We start from the raw sequence: 22651 nt of genomic DNA, 5'->3' as shown, positions 1-22651 counted from the left end.
AAAAACCAACCCCACCCTACCCCCACTCTCCCCCCTCACAAAAAAAATAAAAAACCAACAACCCTACATTCAGAATTAGTTCCTTACCTGGAGAATTTAACCTATGTCAATGATCTTTTAACATAATTATAAATAAGAAAAAAAAAAAAAAAACAAACCTGGTGGACAACCCGAAGTATGATTTACTTAGTTTTGTTCATTCCACAAATGTATTTCACGTGACTGTTGGCTACACAAAGAGGGGTCCTTACTACCTCTGCTGAAGATCTACCACTCGGCAAATTCAACTGGAGAGATTAAATACACTTTTACCCTGCTCAGTTTATAGCCTAGTGGCTAAAATAGTCTCCATGAAGGTGGCAGAGGAGGCAGCTTGGCCAATTCAAGAACTTCCTTTTTCAGCAAAATAAGTAAATAATTCTGCAAATAATTTGATGTACAAGTATAGTAGGTCTTATCGTAGCACTCATTTATAGAAAGTTTTTGTTTGAATATCTAATCTCTACTGTCTAAAGCTATAAAAACTTTGTGACTGAAAATTACCACAGTGTACCCTGTGATTCTGATGACAAAACAGGTATCCAGTCTGCAGACAGAAGTGAGGTAGCTGAGTACTGTTGTTACCTTTACAAACCATTTTAAAGCAAGGAAAAACTGTAACTCTTGAAGATGTCCTGCATAGACTATTAGTGATGTTTATCAAAGTTTGTATTAACAAATTTAAGATACAGGCTTACAATCGTCATGCAAGCTTTTGCTCTGCTCCCTGGGTTTTGCCACAGCTGAACCAGGACTAAGAGGTAAAACAAATGAGGTAGAAAGTGCAGCGTTAGAAATTACTTTTCACTGTGTCAGAAGGAGACAAGAACTCTTTTGTGACTTATTTACAATTTACTTCTTGCTTTACTGGGATACACACAAATATATTTAATTGTGTGTTCATTTCAGTGATTGTGGGTTTAGATCATAGATTGAATCACAGAATAGCAGTAAATATACAATGAGATTCTAAAGGGTATAGGATCTTCCTCACCTCTTTCACAAAACGTGTAATGGCTGTAGTTACCCACTTGAAAATGGTGTGGATTTAGGCAATAAAATTCTTCTTCTGCTGGTGTGGGCAATGCCTTGTATAAGCGTTTTGGAACTGAGAGTGATAGAGTGTGTCTACAAGCAATAACTGTCATAAACAGACTTAATTGACTTAAGTACTGCACCAAGTTGTTTTTATTCTATAACTGGGTAGTCCTAAAGATGAAGAGGGACTGCACATAGAGAATACAAAACAGATCCTTTCTACTTTCATCTTCTGTTGAAGAGACAAAGCAACTTTCATAGCTCGGGTAGGATGCGTGCATTCTGTAGTTGGATTTGAACAAGAGAATATCCTGAAATATTGCATTCTTCTTCCCAAAACACATCTGGAAAAGAATTTGGTTAAAAATACAAGTTAGAAGTGAAGCAGGGAATAGGTTTTCTTCTGTACCTAGTGATCTCCTATGTTCTGACACAAATGTTATTTGATACTGATTCAACACATGAGAAGACCTGGGAAAGAAATTGCATTTTCTGCAAAATAGATGTTAGACACCCTCAACTGTCAGAGGTGCAAAGTGAGCTGCTAGAAGCAAAAGTCAGAAAGGTAATTGCTGACAATATCACAATCATATTAGCAGCAATATATACTTTGTGTTACCAGATCATGCTAAGTATTTCCAATTTATGGAGGAGAGACATACTGTCTTTTCACATTGATAAGCAATTATGTTGGGGGGGTGCGTGGGGGAGAATATGTAGTTAAGCAGTGACACAGATTTTTATCCCACTTCCTCTGATTTTTTTGCTTGCTCTCAGGTTTCTTTCAGGTTATTTGAGGGTACCAGTGATTTGAGGCTTTATTCTCATGTAGTATTTTTAAAAGGCTAGACGGTTCTCAAAGGTGAAAGTTCTGTGTATGAAACAATGTTACTTTTGAGCCCATATATCAGTTCAATTTAGATGACTATGGTAGTACCAAGAATTAATATCTCTTAATTACTAAAAGAAAAATGTTGGCTATGCTTTACAGACATAACGGTGTGTATCTAGTACTGTGGAGTTCATATATATTTTAAATTCACATACACAGTGTATTTGTTCTACCATTTTAAGCATAAAAGGCTGTCAGCGGTTGTGAAAACACGCAATGCAAGAGAAATGGTCTTGGAAATGAATAAATCAAATTCCAGAGATTTTAATTTATAAGCACATTTCTCAGCATTTCCAAACAATGGATAAATGCTTGAATAGTCATTTTCTCCCCTAGGGCTTTTTGGTACATTTATTTAAAAAATAACAAACCCAACAAAATAGTTAAAAAAAAAAAAAAAAAAAAAAGTTATAGGGTATAACTTGGAAAATAAAGGCTTTAAAGTCAGCACTTGGAGTACATTTGAAAAATGTGGTTTGACATGATGAGCTTTTGGGTGTAGGCCATGCACACAAATGGCTGTCCTTTAACAGATGTTGGGAGACTCTCTCCAATGTTTACCACAGTCTCCAGCAGTAATGTGTAATAAAGTTTCTTACCTCCCACTTGAAAGATCAGGAAAAGGGAGGCAATCTGCTGCTTCGTAAGGACTCAGAAATATACTCAGGACAACTTACTTTCCACTGATGTTAATGCTCAGTAGTATATATTACCCATGTATTTTTTATATATACGTATATGATACATGTAGTATGTGAATTATATACACACACACCATGTTTATACATAATACATTATTTTGCTTATTGGGGACTAGGTAGATTTTTAACTGAACATAAGCATATTTTAAACTTTTTTCAAAACAAAGGAGTTTCAAGATAAGTCACATTGCCTTGCATTTTCCATAGATCAAGAGCGCACACACAGATAGCCAATGCAGTTCAGCTGAGAGGCAGTGACTCGTTAAATTATCATAACCTGAGGGTATGTCTGAGCCCTTGGTTCTTGTCAAATTAAGGTTGATACCACTAACTTGGGCCAATCCATGTAAAGGTAACGGGCAAAGACTTTTTATAATAGGCAAATGGTTGTTTCCCCTCTCTTGACCAGAAATACCCATATTCCAGGAATTAACAACATTTTAATTTACTTTTGTATCTTATTTTCAATCCTGATCGTAAAAGTGTTACCATGTGTACTTCACTAAGTGACGTTTTCATTACTGAGTAAGCCCTCTTTGGGTTACCATTGACTTGACATGCTAAGAAAGAAAACCCAAACATAATATTCCACATTTTTTCTTCTTCAACTTTTATAAGTAATATTATTATATTATTATTTATTATAACCGTGGAAGAAACATAAAACATTGCAAGTTCTGTTTTCACATGGTTAATCTACCACTGAAAGCTTTCTTTTAGGCATGCTGGTTCCAGTAGTGACTGTAACTAATCATAGTTCTGAAAAAAAATCTGAGAAAATAAACATGAAATAAGTGAAGTCTTTTTACATTTTGTCCTTTCTCTGGTTGTTTTGTATAATAGGCTGAAAATTCAACTATTCTGTTTATTGGCAGAAGTTGGAGTGATACAGCTGGGATTCATATGTTCCATATTAGTTGAGTTACTGCTATTTAACCATCTTGGATTAACAGAAAATTCACTTGCTTTTAAGAACCACACCTTTGCATATACTAACATTACGATGTACTATTGGTTAATTAAGGGAAGAATGTGTGTTTAGGCTTACTGCTCAAAATTATGCAGGAGACAGCTCGGTATTTTGGGTACTACTTCTTCACCACTAGCCCATTTCCAGAATATGTTGGAACTAAGACTTAGAAAAAGAAATCTATTTCTTAAATGAAACATATTTTCTGTTTTATTTTGTGATGCATAATAGGCGCATATTTTCCAGAATCATACAACAGTGTGCATCTCCTCCCTCCTTTCTTAATGTGTCATGTCCAATTTACAGAGTGTTTAATTACACATCTAAATTTAATCATGTAGTCATTTAATAGACGTAAGAACAAGTTTAAAGTTTAAAATGCAGCTCCTTGCTTTACTGAAATGGGACCATTAAGTCTGTGAGCCTGAAAAGAAAGAGAGAGTTTATGAAAATGCATACATATCTGAGTAACACTGAAAGCAAAGTTCAGCAATGCCCAACGGGCCGCTTCTACAATAGCAATCCACTTCTGAAATGTTGGGCTCTGCAGGGAAGATCACTATCATTATAATTAGAGCTACACTACAATGGACTGCTCACAGTAGCTATTCCAAAAAGTTCTTTGAAGGTGAAGATGAGTGGTAGGCATTCTCAGGAACAGAAAATTGCTTTCTCGGGTTAAAAAAAAAAAAAATCAACCAAATAAAATGAATCTTAAATAACTAGGTGGCTAAAATAAATTTAAACTTTTGCCATCCCTATCTAAAATAAAATGGCTGTATTTCCAGTTTGGATATTGCTGATGGACACTAAAGAAATATGTATCGTTTATAATTTCCCAGAATATGTAATATGTAATTATACTTGCAAAGAGATATATTTTGTGAGCAAATGAAGAGAGACAGAAATACAGCAGCTCCACCTCCAGTGCTCTTGTTCTATTTTTACTTTCAGAATTAACAATTCCTTTTTCTAATAATTATAAAGACCTAATTTCTAAGAACTGTTTAGTGCTTTTAGGTAGGTACATTTATACAAGTAGGTACATTGATATGAAAAATATTTTAAGCCATTCTGATCAGTTTTTTATTGTGTTGTTTTTACATACTTGTCCAGGCCGTCTTTAACCTTCTAAAGACTAGATCAGGCAGTTGACTAAAATTGAAAATCTGATATCAAAGCACAGTCCTTGATTTTCATGACAAAGACAGTACACATTGCTGTATAGACAACTTTTTTTTTTTTTAATATAGTTTTACGCCTTCTCACAGAATTATATCCTGGAACTTTAAATACCATGCAGACATTTCTGCAGTCTGTTAAAACTATAAACTTAAAACTATAGCTGTGAGAATCCTAGAAACTGAGCGAAAAGTTTTCTCTGTGGAAGATTGCAATGCTCCTGCCAAGAGCATTCAAGTTATGACAAAAAGATTATGACAGTGGTTGGTTTTTCTTTTAAATAACAATGAAGATCTGTGAAAGAGGTCATAGAACTTAGCTCTTTGAGTAATAGGAATCATAGAAGAACATAAAGAGAAAGACAGTTAATAATTATTTGAGAGGAAAAGTACCTGAGACCCTGAATTGAAATTTTGTTCTGTTATCTGGAACACAAATAACATATAGACCATCTGCTATGATAATGAAAATGATAACATTTCAGTACAAGGACAGAGTTTCAAAATGTGTTTCTAGTTCATCTAGTTCAGCCTCTATATTGACTCGAGTTTTGAGATATTTTAATAACTCGGAATCACAGAACGGTTGAGGTAGAAAGGGACCTGTGGAGATCATCTGGTTCAACCCCTCTGCTCAAGCAGGGCCACCTAGAGCTAGTTGCCCAGATCCATGTCCAGATGGCTTGTAAGCATCTCCAAGGAGGGAGACTCCACAACGACTCTGGTCGACCTGTGCCAGCGCTCAGTCACCCTCACAGTTAAAAAAGCATTTCGCAATATTCAGAGGGAACTGTCTGTGTTTCAGTTTGTGCTCATTGGCTCTGGTCCACTGAAAAGAGCCTGGCTGTGTTCTCTTTGCACCCTTCAAGGATTTATACACATAGACGAGATTCCCCTGAGCCTTCTCTTCTCCGGGCTGAGCAGTCCCAGCTCTCTCAGCCTTTCATCATAGGAGAGAGGCTCCAGTTCCTCAATCATTTTTGTGGCCCTTCGTTGGACTCTCTCCAGCAGTTCCACTCTGTCCAATTTGGCAAGTTAAAGGTATATAGAAAAGATCTGTTAGAAATGTGCTATTCATGCCTTTGATGTGACAGTGAAACATAATAGTACAAATCAAAGGTAAATAGAAATATTTGAGCAGATGTAAATGCAGTAATACTTGCTTCTCTGCACATTGAAATCAGGAAATGAACAATTAAACATTCTTTCTTCTGAATAATAGCCATGATCTGACCTCTCCACATTTTTATATTCCCTCATTTACCAGCAACTACAAGATACTATAATCCACAGAAACGGTTTTTATTTAATATGTTGTGTGTCTTTTTTTAAATTTGGGGTTCTTTATTTCCTAGAAGTTAATATTTTCTTTTTTGTTAAGTGGTCTGAAGATTTAGGATGGGATGGAATTAAGTTAATTTTCAAAATACCTAGCTTTTTGGCAATTTGTCCATTGTAACAAAGCAATATGGTATTGTAAATGCTTTGGTGCCCACGTTTGATGCGTGTAGAGGAAATACCATAATTATTTCAGAAAATTATTCCTGAGTAATACAATACCATTGGTTGCACTAACTAAGCTAGTAAGTAAGTTCTTTTCTGCTATTATTACATTGCAGTTAAGATATCAAACAATTGTATGACTCTGGCAGACATTTATCTCCCAATTTAAACTTAGAACTGCATGGACCATTACTTAGGAAATTATAGTCTTTAGGTTTTACCCAAAGATTTTCTGGGGTAAATAGGCACATTTAACTTATTTTTATAAATTAATAAAATATGGTTTGTGGTTTTTTAAAAAATTTGCTGTCAGAGAAATACTCAATGTTTTGTTCCTTTTTCTCATAATATATTATTGAATTGATGTGGTCTTCAAAGTAGATTGAAATAGATGAGCTATCAAAATTCATAAATTGTTAAAAAATAATTTAATTTTAAAAGACCATTTGTAATTTAAGATGGCTTCAAGAGTGTAGTTAAAGTTTTGATACTTTTAAAATCTTTTTCACTTTCCACCTAAAAATAACAATGTTCGTCAAAGCTAAAAATGTTGCTTAAGTCTTTACTAATATGGACATAAAGTCAATCTGTTGAATTTTTACTAGAGGTATTATCTGTATTAAAAAACTATCACCGAATAAAAAAAGTTAGCACAGTTGAAGTCCTAGGTTTGATCCTAGAAATGACCATGGTGTCATGACACACGCAACCAAGCAAATGATACCTTTGACAGCATTTGAACTTCTGTGGGTGTCTCAGTTCTCAGAAAGTTTCCTTATTAAGGGAAGTTCATGTATTTGTGACTCCCTCTAGTGGATACATTTCTCAACTATACACTAGAAAATGCTCTCCATATTAAAATCATCTGACATTAAAAATTGAGGGGTCTTTGTTTTCATGGTGAAGATCTGATTCCATTCTCCTGGATAGTCAGAATGTGGTTTTGTACACATCTCCACTCATTATCGCTCATTTTGCAATATACTTTTTTAAAGATTTTTGTCATAATGTGGTCGCTGGTAATCATATCTATTTATATACGCAACTAATGTTTATACATTAGCAGAGGGAACATCCCTTTTTTCCTGTGCTACAAACCTCTTCTGTTTCCCAGACTCATTTTCATTACTGTATTCCTGAAATGTTTACAGTTCACCTTAGTTATTATTTAATTTTATTTCAGGTACCACCAAAGTAAATCTTGTGAAGATCCCTTCAACTGCTTCCAGTCCTCGAGACACTGCTCTGGCAGCTGTTATATGCAGTGCACTTGCCACAGTGCTCTTGGCTCTTCTTATTCTTTGTGTTATCTACTGTAAGAGGCAGTTTATGGAGAAGAAACCAAGCTGTGAGTCTTCAATTGTTACTGTTTCTTTGTAATATTTATATAATGGTATTAGTTTGGCAGATCTCTCTGTAGATAAATAAATGAAACATCTACAGCATTCAAGCAAGTTTAGTGTTGAGATGAACAAGCTAGCAGAAGCCCAAGACCCCATACAGGGTTGCCAGCTCAGTGTGGATGTTCCAGCTTCCACTGAGAAAATGCTGTGCAGATGCCCAGAAATAGTCCAATGGCATTAATTCTGAGCGGTGCCCTGTTAGATGCTGCACAGATATATTTGGACCATTTGAGTTCCAAGCTGGGACGTCATTATAGAGTTGCAACGCCAATTTGGAAATACCAGCTTCGAGGATCTGTGCATCACATACTATTATGAAACACAGATTAGCTCATCAAGGTAATGAATGTGGTAGTGTAGATAGAAGATTTGTCATTAACAATTTTGGGTTTATGAGCATATTCAAGACAAATTAAATGCCTAAGCCGGTTAGATTTGTAAATTTTAAAGAAACTCCATAACACTTCATTGGTGTAATTCCATTTGTTTATAATAAACATTTTTCACCCCTTAATTTAAATTAAGGAAAAGTCAAAAGGACTCTAGTTCCCATTTACAATTGTAAAGAACTTTTATTAAAATATGTTTATAGCATCTAATGGACCCTGGATGTGAAACAAGAATAATATCTAGGAAGAATTTACGTTATCACATATGTTACAGCACAAGCAAAAATAAAAAGATTGAATCATTGAAAGAGTTGTTCCTCACCTGGAAGATGCTTTAGAATGTAAGTTTTGAGAAATTCAGACATAGTGAATTCAAACCTCAGTTAGTGACGTTTAGTAAGTCATTTGCCTTGGCCTACAATTATAAAGATTAAAGGAAGTCTGCTGTTAATGTAAAGCTCTTTAAGATAATATAAACAAAATCCCAGTGGCTGAAAGCTGAATGTGGAAAATTTCAGGTGGGAATCGCTGAGAATCGTTAAACACTGAGAGAATATAACAGTGAATAAGATATACTCTCAAATCATAAAAATAAGAGCAGATGTCTTCCTAGAAGAGGCTGTAGTTGAACCAGCTGTTCTAGGGTTTGTTGCAAAATCTGTGGTTTGCATTATATGAAACCACATGATCATTGTGGATCCTCCAGTTGGAAAATTTATGGAAATACTGTACAGTATGACATTTAAGCATTCTCTGAAGATAGGAGGCTCTGAACAGGAAAAAGAGTATAATTTACTAATACATATTTTTATTCATTTTGTCCAAAGGGTCTCTGAGATCACAAGACATTCACTACAATGGCTCTGAATTGTCATGTTTTGATAGACCACGGCTAAATGAATATGACCACAGAACACGTTGCCAGTGCCAGAGAAGCACATCACAGACATGTGGTATGTTAGTCTACTAAAAGGTGACTTCATGGCATGATGAACATTTATCTAACGTTTATCTTAACATTTGAGTTGTGACATTTAATTGTAACTACAAAGCTAACATTGTCAAACTATCCTTTGTCCCAGGCTAATTTCTCAACAAGCAGATAGAATTTCTAAGTAGCTGTTTGGTTATGATTTTTTTTCCTGTTTTCATTCCAATGACCCTTCACTTAAAAAAAAAAATCTTTAAATGTCTACCTCATTTTTTTCTGATAAAAATAGCACTGCACCTGGCTTTGAGACTTAAATTAGTGTGAAGGATTTACCAGACAGTATCTAAGAATGTGATGTAAATGCTAAAGGACATTAACAACCTGAACAATTCAAATCATTGGGATTTTGTGAAGTCATGTCAGAACAGATGCATTTATGACGTTAACAAATATGTAATTTAACACAAGCACACAGGCTTAAATATCAGCCTTAACTCAGAAGGGGGTACTTCCTCTCATGCATATCTAATTGAAAAGCAAATTAATTTAAAAAGTAGATACTCATGACTGGCATCTATATTACTCCTGGAGGAAGGGCTTGGCTTTTATAAGTAAAACTTCGATTTTCAAGTAATAAATTAAAGAACCCATTTTTTGCAGTAAGAAATCTCTTTCCTTAACCCGTATATTATGATGTATCTGGCAAATAATACTCAAATTTGAAAGAGTATGGAGACTAAGTTTATACAGAGTTTTAACACTTTAAACGTTATTAAATTATTTTTCATTCCTTAGGACCAGTTCACTTGATTCCATCACTGTGCTGTGATGAAACCTGTAGCTTGGAGCACAGCAGTCACAGTTGTGCATTCCACTCACAGACTACACTTAATGAAAGGTAACTTAGTTTTATACATGTCTATTAGACATTAAATTTTTTTTATGCAGTCAAATTAATATTTGTACAGGTACAATAGCTTTTTGGAGCGGAATTAAGGATTTTGATGAACTGTATCCATATCCTCCCATTTTGTGCAAAACCAAGTTTATGGTGAAAAATTGATTTTAAGTATCATTTAATAAATGCTGACTTGATATATCAGTTTCTCTGACGAAGAAGTGACTGACTTCTCTTCCAAGCAGATAGTCTTCCTCTTACTCTATGATACCTAAGAGGTACCTAAGGTGACCTAAGTGACCCCCTCTGCTGCTATGGGTTAGCAAGGTACTGCATAAACCTGTGAATGTGGGGGGGTTAAGGTACAGTTTAGAAGTGTCATGAAGATTTTCTTTTTTAGAAACTCCTAATGTCTATGAGATTTGAAATTTCTAGTATTACTGAATTTCTACCAGATTGGAACCATTCTTTACTCCTGATCATCTGAATATAAATACAGTAGTAGAGTGGTCATTTCTACAGCAGTGCCATGAGCTAAATATATAAAATTTATGCTGTCTTTCAGTGTTTCCTGGTTACAGATTTTAACACAGGATGTATTTATTTCTTTTAGCTAGAATCATTTTCCATATAAGGTTTAAATTGGTCTCCAGCTGTTTTGTTCTTATGGCCAAATGTAGCTAAAAATGTAGAGGCGGCTTCTTCATAGGTATTGTTTATGCAAGATGACTTAGTGACCTAAGTACGAGATACAAAATACCTAAATGTTCTATAACAACTTGTTTAAATACCAGCAAGCTTGAGTCATCCTTTTATACCACCAAGGCGGACAAATTGAGAGTTGTGTACTTTGTGGGGATCTTTTGGTTTAGGCTTTAAAAATAAATGTCATATCCATGCTATGTGGACATCAAAGATCCCATGGTTCCTTCCAGTAGAAATGGAATTTGCTCCAATTTCCTTTGCCAAAATAATGTATTTCCTTCAATTGTGGTGCTATGTCCTGACTTTTGGCCTCATCTATAAAAATGCTTTGTGTGTATATCAAAGCTATTAAAGCATCATGTTTTGGAAATGAGTAAGGCTACTTAAAACTGGTTATAGGCAATGTTAACGTGGGATGAGTTCTGTCACACAATTTATTACTGTATATCAAACTTAGTATAGCCTTTACAGTTTTATAAATCTGTAGACAGTTTTTGGAAATAAAACATATTAGTATATCTTTTTCATTTTGTTAATACTTACTTTGGTATACTATCGTAAAAAACATTACTGGGCTTTCAACAGAGATAGGCATGTGTAGTGCACTCAGACGTGTCAGTGTCATCATGCACCTTAACTACGCTTGAGACAGATAATACTGAGTTTCTGCTTCCACTTTCTTCCATTTTCTATAAAATAGAAATAATCCTTGTGAGAGTTAAAAACCCTTGCCCTTCATTAATATTCTGTCCTTTCCACGTGAAAGAGTATAGGAGAAAAACTTTTTTTTTTCACGTTTTGAAGGCTAGTCAGAAGAAACTGGAAAATCTAAAGTGAATGTATGTTCAGTATGCAATCGTGCAGCTAGGAGGAGTTTCAAGCAGTGTTGTTGTCTATTCCCTTCTCCCACTGAATCCACTACTTCTGCTAGATATACGTCTAGCCTGTTGTTTTGGGGAAAAAAACCTAGTGCTGGAGATTCCCCAGTCTTTCCAAACATATTTCTCGCTGCAACTTCAGCTTGTTATATCTTGTCTTAACACACACACGCACACACACACATATTGTGCATGCATTGAGAGCAAATAAATTCCTTCCTCTTTGAAGCAGTCATTGTATCCAAACAGTACTATAGTATTTTTTATCATATTTCTGTTCTTTAGACTATAAACAACGCCAACTGTCGTTTATGTTTTCTAAAACCCTGAATTCACAGTGTGAAGGGATCTAGGCATCCTCTTTACCTTTAGTAGTGTTCTCCAGAGCTTTCCTCATTTCCAGATGAGGAATATACTGTATTACTTTTAAAAAAAAATTGTTTGTACAGGATGCCTCTAGAGTATTAGCTTAATATAACCCTGTTAAACCTTCTTGAAATACCTGTAATTATTAATGACAATAGTTACAATACTGATAATATTTTTCTGGAATGCTTTTGGAACCATGTATCCTTTTATCCTTTTGCAGGGCTTCTGATTCTGTTGGAGAAATGATTCCTACTTTCCTTGGTTCTCTTTCACGCTCTACCTGTGGAGACATTTCAGATGCTTGGCCTCTTATGCAAAACTCAGCTTGTTGTGACAGCGTTTCTTTCTGTGAATCATATTCAGAACTGGCTGGAGGATCTGCAAAATCCTGCAGTCCTGAGACTGAAAATGCAGCCTCTGTTGAGTCGGATAATAACCAGGATCTAAGTGAAGTACTTATTTCAGCTAAGTCTCTTGATGGAGACATTGCAAAGTCCTTTGAAATCTCCAAACATAGAACATGCATAGAAGTTTCATCACTTCAGAACTCAGTGGCTGCTGAAACCCAGCCAAAGTCAAAGCGTAATGGAACAGCAAATGACTCTACAGACTGATAAAGAGGTAAGAAACATAACTACAAAGGAGTGAGAATGAGTACCCAAGGCACGTAGAGCTAGCTAAAAAAAGAATTGTAAAACATTGTAGCGTTATGTTTTTCCATAGGCTACACCTAGCTATTGCTGAAAAAAATTAAAACTCTGTAAGAGGTCCACATTTTTAAATCATTGACTGAATTTGAAAGGTGTACTTACTCAAACTGTAATGTTGAGATAACGTGAACCAGAATACGGGGGTAAGTCTGTATACCAGTCAGCTTTTATCAGTTTGGTTTTTTCCATTAAATGTCAGGGGAAAAGAAGTTTTAATGGCCTTATGACCCAACTATTATGTGAGGCTAGTCCTTGTTTCTGAGGGAAGAATTGAGGGGACTTATCTTTGCTCGTTGTAAACAAAGCATGGAAGACATGCAAGTGTTCATCAAAAAATACTTATAAAGCTGTCTCTGCGAAGTTACTACAGCAGTAGCAGAAACAGAAGAGAGAATCTCAAATGCTTTTTAATGCCATTCATGTTCCCATGTCATCAGATAAAACATTCCGTAAGTTTGTCCATAAAATATAATTTAATCTATAAAATCTCAGTGTTCTAATTTGCAGAGAAAATGCAGGTCTGAGGTCAAAATGAGAAGAGGTGATAATCATCTCTATCACATAAAAATGTAACCATCACAAAAAGTCACTCTGCCACTGCTTGATCATTATGTCTTATTTAATATTAGCTGTGCTCTGTATTTTTAAAATGGCATTTTCTACTATTGGAAGTAACTTGGAGCAACAAGTAGCTTGTCTGTGAAAGGATCCCAAAGGCAGATGGACTGGTGTTGTTACTCAATGGTTATGCAGGCTGTGGCTGGAAAGCTGAAATAGCCTCCTCTGCATGTACACAGAGGCAGTAACAGAAGCAGTTGCCACTAATATTAATGATCCACCAAACTTAATTAAGAAAATTATGCTATCTGTAATTATGAAAATTTTGGATCATCTGCAGAAATAATACTGCCTTCCTTTGATCCTCTGCCATTTGGTTTACATGCCACTTTCATATTGTTCTTAAATAAGAAGTAGAAAGTAATTAGTATTTAACAAAAAAATATGCATATTCTGAAAACATGTAAGTGCAATAGTTAATTCTTTGTAAATCAAGCCATAATTCTTTAGGTGACGTTTTTAAGAGGAGGAAAGGGAGGTAAACAGACTGCTAAGTCAAGAATTTTTTTGTCATTGACTTAAATGGAACTCGTATATCACCCTGAAAATCTACTGCTGTCACTAAAAGTTTCAACCTTGTCTAGGTCACACATTTTTCTCAATATTTTTTACAATATATAATTTTGTCTGTAGCACTGGAAGATGAATAGTCATTAATATCTGGCACTAACTCCCAGAGGTCAGTACTGGGTCCAGTCCTGTTCAGTATATTCATCAATGACCTGGATGAAGGGATAGAGTGCACCCTCAGCAAGTTTGCTGCGTCAAGAAGAGTGTGGCCAGCAGGTCGAGGGAGGTCATCCTCCCCCTCTACTCTGCCTTGGTGAGGCCGCACCTGGAGTACTGTGTCCAGTTCTGGGCTCCCCGGTTCAAGAAGGACAGGGAACTGCTGGAGAGGGTACAGCAAAGGGCTACCAAGATGATTAGGGGACTGGAACACCTCTCTTATGAAGAAAGGCTGAGGGATTTGGGTCTCTCCAGTCTGGAACAAAGACGGCTGAGGGCAGACCTTATCAACACTTATAAATACTTAAAGGGTGGGTGTCAGGAGGATGGGGCCAGGCTCTTTTCAGTGGTGCCCAGGGACAGGACAAGAGGTAACGGGCACAAACTTGAGCATAGGAAGTTCCACCTAAACATGAGGAGGAACTTCTTTACCCTGAGGGTGGCAGAGCACTGGCACAGGCTGCCCAGAGAGGTGGTGGAGTCTCCAACTCTGGAGACACTCAAAACCCGCCTGGACGCGTTCCTGTGCAACCTGCTCTGGGTGACCCTGCTCTGGCAGGGGGGTTGGACTAGATGACCTCCAGAGGCCCCTTCCAGCCCCTACCATTCTGTGATTCTGTGTAACTGCCCACATGTCAGATAGCATAGTTTCATTTTGACATATGATAATACCATTAGGTGATAGTTCTCTAGGTATATATAGAAAGGGACAACAACATGGCTGTGACTGCAAATCTTGATGCTGCTAGTTCCTAGTTTTCTGCGGTTATCAATGGAACTGAAATGCTCTCTCAGTGTTTTAAGGGAATATATTTTCATACTAACAAGATTTTAAAAAATCAGAAATTCATTTGTGGGTTCTTCTGCCCACTAAACCAAGTATCAACTTAAGAGATAGGCGATTAATGTTATTCAGAGGTTTTCTAGGTGAAAGGAACCACAGAATTTCAAAATATTGCTATAAAAATTAACTTTTCACCATATTTGTTATAATACATAAATTGTAAATTTTATTATTGATTCATATGTATGTGTATAAATCTTCTCTGACATTTCAAAATCCTATATTTGATGGGTTTGTATTTTTATGTATTACTGTTGAGATTTGTGTATAATTCTGAATAAGCAAGATTGTTTGGGTGGGTTAGGTTTTTCTTCTTTTTTTTCTTTAATAGACTTTACTGATTCATTTTGTACAATTTCTCCGTATTCATACTCTACACTGCATCATTATATATGCATCTCTGATGGAGAAATTTAAGCAGCATTTGAGGGTCAGGATGAGGAATAGGCTTACCTGAGATGTATTTTCAGGCTTAACTCTCACCAACTGTACAACTCCGGAATTATTTCATCTCAGTCTACCTCATTTTCTCCAATTTGCCCTTCATCTTTCTTGTCTTTTTGAAATATTTGGAGGAAAGTATGGTCTTTTAGTACATGTGGATGCATTACTACTATATGGGCCATACTTTTATTACACTGAATGTACTAATGGGCTGTGCTTTTATTATATTGAAAAATAAATAATAACATAATAAAATCAGAAGATGGCATATTTTTATTTCTGTGCACATAAATGTAAGGTTTTTAATAGGTATTTTAATACGGGTACAGTCATCAGGTTTAGGTGAATTTTTACAGCAAGCAGTAAGTATAGCTGTGTTTTTTTAGTGTTTAGTCAAGTACAGAAGTAGGTTTTTTATAAAAAACCTTATAGAAGGTTTTTTATGAGTTTATGTAACCACTGTTCTATCGCTTTCTTTTAGGAAGCCAAGCTATTTCTCTCAGCGCTGAAGCTGAATGCTTCCCTAATGCTCCTCTGCTCATTCTCATCAAACATAGTCTGCTCTTCAATGTTGCATGGTTTCAAAATCAGCTGGAAAAAAATGGGATCATTTCACACCTCCTGAGCAGTTGCATCTGAGCCACAACAGCTGTGAAGTGAAACTTCAAGGAGCATCCTGGGAGAACCGTGAAAGTGGATTTATGACCTTTTGCATCTCTTTTTTAAAAAGAACCTTCTATTCCTTCAGCTTCCCAAAAAGTCTAATAGAGTGAGTTTAAAAGTGTGTGTAAATACAGTGAGAAATATGAATACTTCAGTGTATTTAGGGTGGGTATCTTAAATATGGCTACAGATGACAGAAGGCGCGGGACAAGACTTTGCCAGTTATTCTGCTTGCAGATTTGTGCATGCATTAGGATTTTTTTGGCTGGTTCTAGTTTTAACTCAGTTTCCTGCTGTTGAAGGACTTAAACATTTCTATTTATGCAAGGGTCATCTATGGATAAACCGAAGCTTTTATTATATATTACAACAATATAGTCAATAAGCTAGTTTGGGGAGTTAAAGAATTTGCATGTTACAATATATATGGTTGAAGTCCCCTCCATCCAATTATTACATTTGTGGGAGGGGGCATTGTTTTGTTAAATATAGCAGGAGATTAGCTTTAAATTAGATTTAGTTTAATGAAAGTCAGACGTATAGATAGGGATGTTATGTTTAATTGGTAGTCTCAGTATTGGAATACAGCACTTGTTGTTATAGCGTGTAATTTTTGGATGTTGAAATAAATGTAATCAACGGTCACATCAAAATGCCAAACTATGGCAGGTGTGCCATGAAAGTATTCATACAATGAGACTATTACTAATATTTTTTAGTAACTCATTATCTTTAACAGTCAAGCTTCATGGTGACCTAAGTTGTTCATTTAGCAGGCCTGTTCATTCATGTCACTCTGTCCTTCTCCCTGTAGTATTATGTAAATTCAATTTTTCCACACAAAATATAAAAATTAACTCATAACATTTTTTTATAAAAATACCTCTGAATTGAATCCTCAAAGTAAATTATCAACTCTCTGCCCCCATTGCTGTTCTTTAAGATTTTTTTGACTGCAGTTTGTTGTACCACATCCCGTAATACCATTTATTCTGCAGCCATTTTTATCCCTAAAATAGTTTTCACTTCTGTGAGTAATCGCAGTAACCCCTACTGATTCATTACCTTCAACAGGCTCAAACCTGTCAGTGATGAACTCTAGCAATTATTCTTTAAAGTACCCAATGTGCCTTGACAAAAGCAAAGCAATCAGCAAAACCAATGCAAATTTGCAATAAATATTACTCATCTTTCCACACATGGTTTGTGTGGCAATGGAAATGTTGAGACAGTATTCCTATTCCATAAGGGAAAACGACTTCTGCTTTGAAGCACCCAGTAGAAGGTTGAACCTGCACAAGAATAGCTAAAGCCAGTGTAGGCAGCCAAGGCAGTAAGATGCTTCAGCTAAAACCAGTGAGATTATTCGTGTGTGCAAAAATCATGAATAACAGTAATCAAATTCAAACCAAAGTAAGTGAAGAAATTACGTAGGTGTAATTTTTTTTTCAAAGTAAAGCCCACCATTTGGTCATTGACAGAGTAATAGGCAGTTATACAGGGAGTACAATTACTCAGCTAAATACTTTAAAGTATGTATTCAAATAAGAGTAGTTTTGAATAATTTCTTTGGATACTTTCATACATTTAAGTGACTGAATGTTATTTTTCACTATGTGTGCATGAAGAGATGTGTGCTTCTTTGTATATACTTTGTAAATAGAAAAAATCCCATGTGCATTTCAATATATGGCAAGATATTTTTAGAACATATGGAGATTTAACTTTTCACTAATAACAGTTCTTTAAAAAGAGCTATGTTCAAAAGTTTTGCCAGCATCTGCCACAGTAAGTATGTTTTCCCATTGGAATTTACACTTTGAATAATTGTTTTTGTCCGGCAACTCTAGAAAAAAATACTCATTTCTTTAAATGAGTGACAGATAGCTTGAGAGAAAATTGGGAGGAAAAAATGAAGAGTGCGCTCTTTAAATATATGTGTATATTGTGTATATACTTTTTTCCTTAATTTAACCAAATTGGTCTTTTTTATATTGCCTGTGGCAAGCAATGTTGTACATGCCAATAGAAAACATACACTACCACTGCATTTAGACTGCCCACGTATCATGTCTAGGGACTTATAGTGCTGTTTTAAATACTCCTTTAAGGAATGTAAATTAAAATCTTGTATAAATCATTTTGTAATACTTTTTCTACTTGTGAATAAAACGTTACATGAACCAGTCTTGGTTTCTTGATCTCAAATTAATAATAGCGTTCTGTACAAAGTTAGTGATCAATTCTTTTCTTATTTTTAGAATTCCGTAATGGTTTAATTGTATTAAAATTATGGTATAATTTGGTACATCTTTGTCTTGAGATGCTTGCTGTTTAACGGTAGTGTCATTCTTCAAGCTGGACGACCTCGAAAAAGCAGTAAGTTAACATCAGTCCTTAAAATCATAGCCCTTCAAAATGTTGCTTCTCAAGAAAGGAAAAAGAAAAGCTGGTAAGCACCACAGATTGCTGTCTCTGTAATGTCTTTGAAAAGAAAACGATGTACTCCACGCAGTAGACTGTTTCAGACAAGATAGATACGTAAGTAATGAGCAGCTGTATTTTTGAACCAGAAAAAGACGCCTTAATCATGGCCCCTAATCAGCACCAGCGGAGCCCGCGCTTGTGTTGCACTGCAGCAGCCAAGAGTGGTTTCAAACCTTGGCTGAAGAGAGAATTAGAGAATACCAATAGAGAAGACGAATTGCCCGTGATTATTTAGGGCATTTTTCAAACATCGTCCAGAAGGTTTATATGTTGAAAAGATTCAGGAAAATGTTAGTCAAATGGGATGCCCTAGAATTTAAATGATTAAGAAAGGGATGGCTGACAGGAGTAGAGGACTGAGAAGAAAGGGTAATTTGATAATTGCATATAATTGCATGGCTTCTTATGTTAAATACATAAGCCGCAGTGACTGGAAACTGAATCCAGATGAGGATGGTAGGTAACATAAAGCCAGGTTGTTTCTGGTGGAGAATTTGTAGCATCATTGGTTTTTGTGGGAAAGTTTGAGAGAAATTGAAAACTGCTCTGTCCCTGTCTCTGGTTTAGTCTGGCAAATTTCGCATTGCTTCCTGTCTGTGTGTTGCTCTTCTTTCTCCAGTCTTTTAAGTACCTAATCCAGGGTTTACCCAGCGAGCGCCTTCCCAGACTAGCAAGGTCTCCTTATACGACTGCGCCCGCGTGCTGCCCTCCTGAGCGGTCTTCTGCTGGTCTTCTGCTGGTCCCAAACCCACCTGATCATCCTCCTAGTTTCCTTAAAAGTTTGCAAGTCTGCAAAGCAGCGTGTGGCCCGTGTGGTAGTTCACTCCTAGCCCTTTGTGTCAATAAAGGCAGCTCGGTGACTCGCAGCACCGCTAGGGTCGCAGTGGTGTGCCTCTGCCAAAAATAAAAATGAAAAAAAATCAAGAAAAAACCAGGAATTTAAAAACAGGTGTTTATTCTATTTTGTCTGGAAACAAAATACAATTCAAAACACATTATGTATGTGATCATAAAACTCGCATAGATATTTGATCATATCAGGTATTGCGGAAATGCCATTAGCAAGGCTACGCTTTTCTAGCCAACTATCTTCCTAAAAGAGGTATACAGAAAAAAAATACCTACCTCAAAATCTTTTCCCTGCTCGCGTTGCTTTTCAGTACAACAGCGTTTCCTGCCTTTTCTACAGGGTAGACCAAGCTCTTAATCCAACGCTCCTCGTCCTACCGGGAGTCTGAGATTGTGTGGCTTTTCCCTTTGTTGCGGGCTCTTTGAGGGCCTTTGGTTTGCAGTCCTGTGAAGTCCCGCCAAGCAACAACCTTCCTGCATGGAATTAATCCTCTCGCTGACTTCGGCGATGGAGGTTTAGCTCGCTACCTGCAGCACATTCCAGCGCAGACACTGCTGCTTTGTTTTGCCCTTTTAAAAAAAAGGGGGTATTGAAAGGAGCGCGTGGTGTTTTATCAGGCAGGGAGCAAGCCGAGGTTGGGCGCTGCGGAGCAAAGCCGCACAATGCCTGCTTTGTGCCGGCAGGGTGCAATTTCATCCACATTTAGTTTTGGCACGAGTGTTGGTAAAACCCACTTGCTCTTCACGTTGCACGTGGGCCATTTTGATTATGTCCGATAAGGTGGAGCTTTCAATAGGATAAGAATAATAGTGGGTGGATTTGCTCACGAGCCTGCTGGTTTCCACCGCAGCAGGGAATGATGGGATCAGTGGAAAAGTTTTCTACTGGCGTCCTGACAGAGAGGGTGGCTCGCTGGGGGCACACTGAGGCTTCTAGCAAGCGCCACAGCTTCAACGGCAGGGTCAGTCGAGTAAGACTGAGGCTTTTTTCCCATCATTTGATTTTCTAAATCCTTCCTTATCACAGTTGGATTTTTTTTTTTTGTTTGTTTGACCTGACAAAAGGAGATTTGGCTTGTCCAAGAGTTTATACCTTTTTCTAAAGCATTGGTGGAAAAGAAGCATCTTTTAGGAAGTGCTTTCTCTGAGCCTCAGTCCCTGTGAAGTTCTCCATTTCTTCTGCCCAGGTCCCAGCTTCAGTTTGTGGAGAGACAATTCACGTGCTACTCAGCATGCAAAAATTCTCATAAGTATAGGAGATATTAGACCAAAACCAAGTCTGCAATCAACAGTTTAAGGGAGAGCACTGATTTAAAGCTTGGAAAAATTAAAACACTGGAATCCAAGAAATCACCTTGCTTTGCCCAAGGTCTATATCGGACAGTTCATTGGAACATAACAATAAACATATGATAAGTACAGAATGTATATGTTGCATGCTCTAGTGGCAGAGATTGTAGGTTGTTTGTCTGTGGGGGGAGTTTTGGGGGGGTTTTTTGGTGTGTGTATGGTTGGACTCGATGATCTCAAAGGTCCTTTCCAACCATGAAGATTCTATGATTCTATGTGTACATGAAGATATTTTTTAAAAAAAACAACTATCAATCATTTTGTATGTGATGTGAGGCAGGGCATTGCCCTGGCCAGTTATAGTAATTTTATGCCGAAGTCCTTAAACATGAGGAAATCACAGAACATGATGGACCAATTCGGGTGCGACCTTTACACATGCCAAGCATGTGGTGGAGGTTACAAAATGAACTGAGAACTTTTAAAAAAAAATAGTGAAGGCTCTATTTCAATTTTTTAAAATGCCTTTCAGCCCAGAAATCCAAGTGCCCTATATGTTTCATCGGTCAATATGGGAGCCTTAGGAAACAAAAAAAAATTACTATAATGAACAAAATAAAACATTTAGGACATACAGCCAGTACTCTATGGCTCCCTTCCAGGATTTTTGGAGCTGCAATTTCTTGCTTTTCAAAAGCAACAAACTGGAAGAGTCAGTGAGTGAATGCAATTTCTCCGCCAGGGTCGGTAGCATCTGAAGGAGGAGCTGGGAGCGCAGCGGCTGCTCCAGCATTGTCAGCTGGTGGGATCTCGGCAGGGTGTTCTGTAATGGGGACGCTCTGGGCATGTGCACGCGCTTGCATACAATGGATGTTGAAGAGAACAATATCGAACAAAACAAGAATCGTAGAGGTTCTTCGTGATGAAAATTACAATAATAAAATTAGAAAAGGACATCTGGCTGTTAGTGTACCAAAAAAGAGCAAAACCAGCCATTGCACTGCAAAGTAATCATATTTTAAAAGCCGAAGTGAAGATCTAGTTTACAGCCGCCTAACTTCTCCAACTTCATGTTCACATAAACTCTGCACCTGGCCAAAGGAAAATGAGGAAGATCTGGACTCAGCAGAATAACAGCATTTACTGCACCAGTTCTGTTCGTGTATTGCAAATGTGCTTTCGTGTAGCTTTGTGTCTGCTCCTGCCACACACCGTAGCTGAGTTTAACCTGAGGAAATTCAACAGCAAGAATCAGTTTGCCCATTCGGTTCACTTCGGAACCCACTTCGGTTCCAAGGGAAAAAAGACAGCTGTTGATCAACGTGGTGCCCTTTTATGTCGTTAGACACAACAGTGGTTGTGTTCCTTTATCGTTAGTAACTCGTAGCTTCGGCTTTATTAAACCTTGCTCCTAAGGTTATACAGAGAGAAAATTAGGAAGGCAAAAGCCCAGCTGGAGCTCAATTTGGCCACTAACATTAAGGACACAAAAAAAGCTTTTATAAATACATCAAGAAAAAGAAAGCCAGGGAGAATCTCCATCCCTTACTGGATGCAGGGGGGAAAGTTGCAATCAATGATGAGGAGAAGGCTGAGATACTTCATGCCTACTTTGCTTCAGTCTTCAGTAGTCAGACCAGCAATCCCCAGGGTGCTCAGCCTCCTGAGCTGGAAGATAAGGATGGAGAGCAGAACAACCCACCCATAATCCAGGAGGAAGCAGTCAATGATCTGCTTCTGCACCTAGACGCACATAAGTCTATGGGGCCAGATGGGATTCACCCAAGAGTACTCAGGGAGCTGGCGGGAGAGCTCACCAAGCCTCTCTCCATCATTTATCAACAAACCTGGTCAACAGGGCAGGTACCAGATGACTGGAGGGTGGCTAATGTGACGCCCATCTACAAGAAGGGTCGGAAGGAGGATCTGGGGAACTACAGGCCTGTCAGCCTGACCTTGGTACCAGGAAAGATCACGGAGAGGATCATCTTGAGTGAGCTCTCACGGCAAGTGCAGGGCAGCCAAGGGATCAGGGCCAGCCAGCACGGGTTTAGGAAGGGGAGGTCCTGCTTAACCAACCTGATCTCTTTCTATGACCATGTGACCCACCTTCTGGATGCGGG

General features: G+C 37.2%; 1 protein-coding gene across 4 annotated transcripts in view; it reads left to right on the top strand.

Annotated features, from left to right (window-relative positions):
• The window catches only part of TNFRSF19 (TNF receptor superfamily member 19), a 60263-nt gene extending 42174 nt beyond the window's left edge, over positions 1-18089 (top strand). For 3 of the 4 annotated variants that reach the window (XM_074569192.1, XM_074569183.1, XM_074569199.1), the window contains 5 exons: positions 7508-7672; positions 8944-9069; positions 9843-9945; positions 12118-12518; positions 15721-18087. In XM_074569192.1, coding sequence (XP_074425293.1) covers positions 7508-7672; positions 8944-9069; positions 9843-9945; positions 12118-12511 — 788 coding nt within the window. In that variant the 3' untranslated portion in view covers positions 12512-12518; positions 15721-18087. Of the gene's footprint in view, positions 1-7507; positions 7673-8943; positions 9070-9842; positions 9946-12117; positions 12519-15720 lie in introns of all 4 variants that reach the window. The other variant, XM_074569174.1, reaches the window with a different exon arrangement.
• Positions 18090-22651: the final 4562 nt, after the last annotated feature.

Source organism: Larus michahellis, chromosome 1 (genome assembly GCF_964199755.1).
Source record: "Larus michahellis chromosome 1, bLarMic1.1, whole genome shotgun sequence".
Taxonomy (NCBI): domain Eukaryota; kingdom Metazoa; phylum Chordata; class Aves; order Charadriiformes; family Laridae; genus Larus; species Larus michahellis.
The sequence above is the reverse complement of the archived record's forward strand: the minus strand, read 5'-3'. Positions and strand labels throughout refer to the sequence as shown.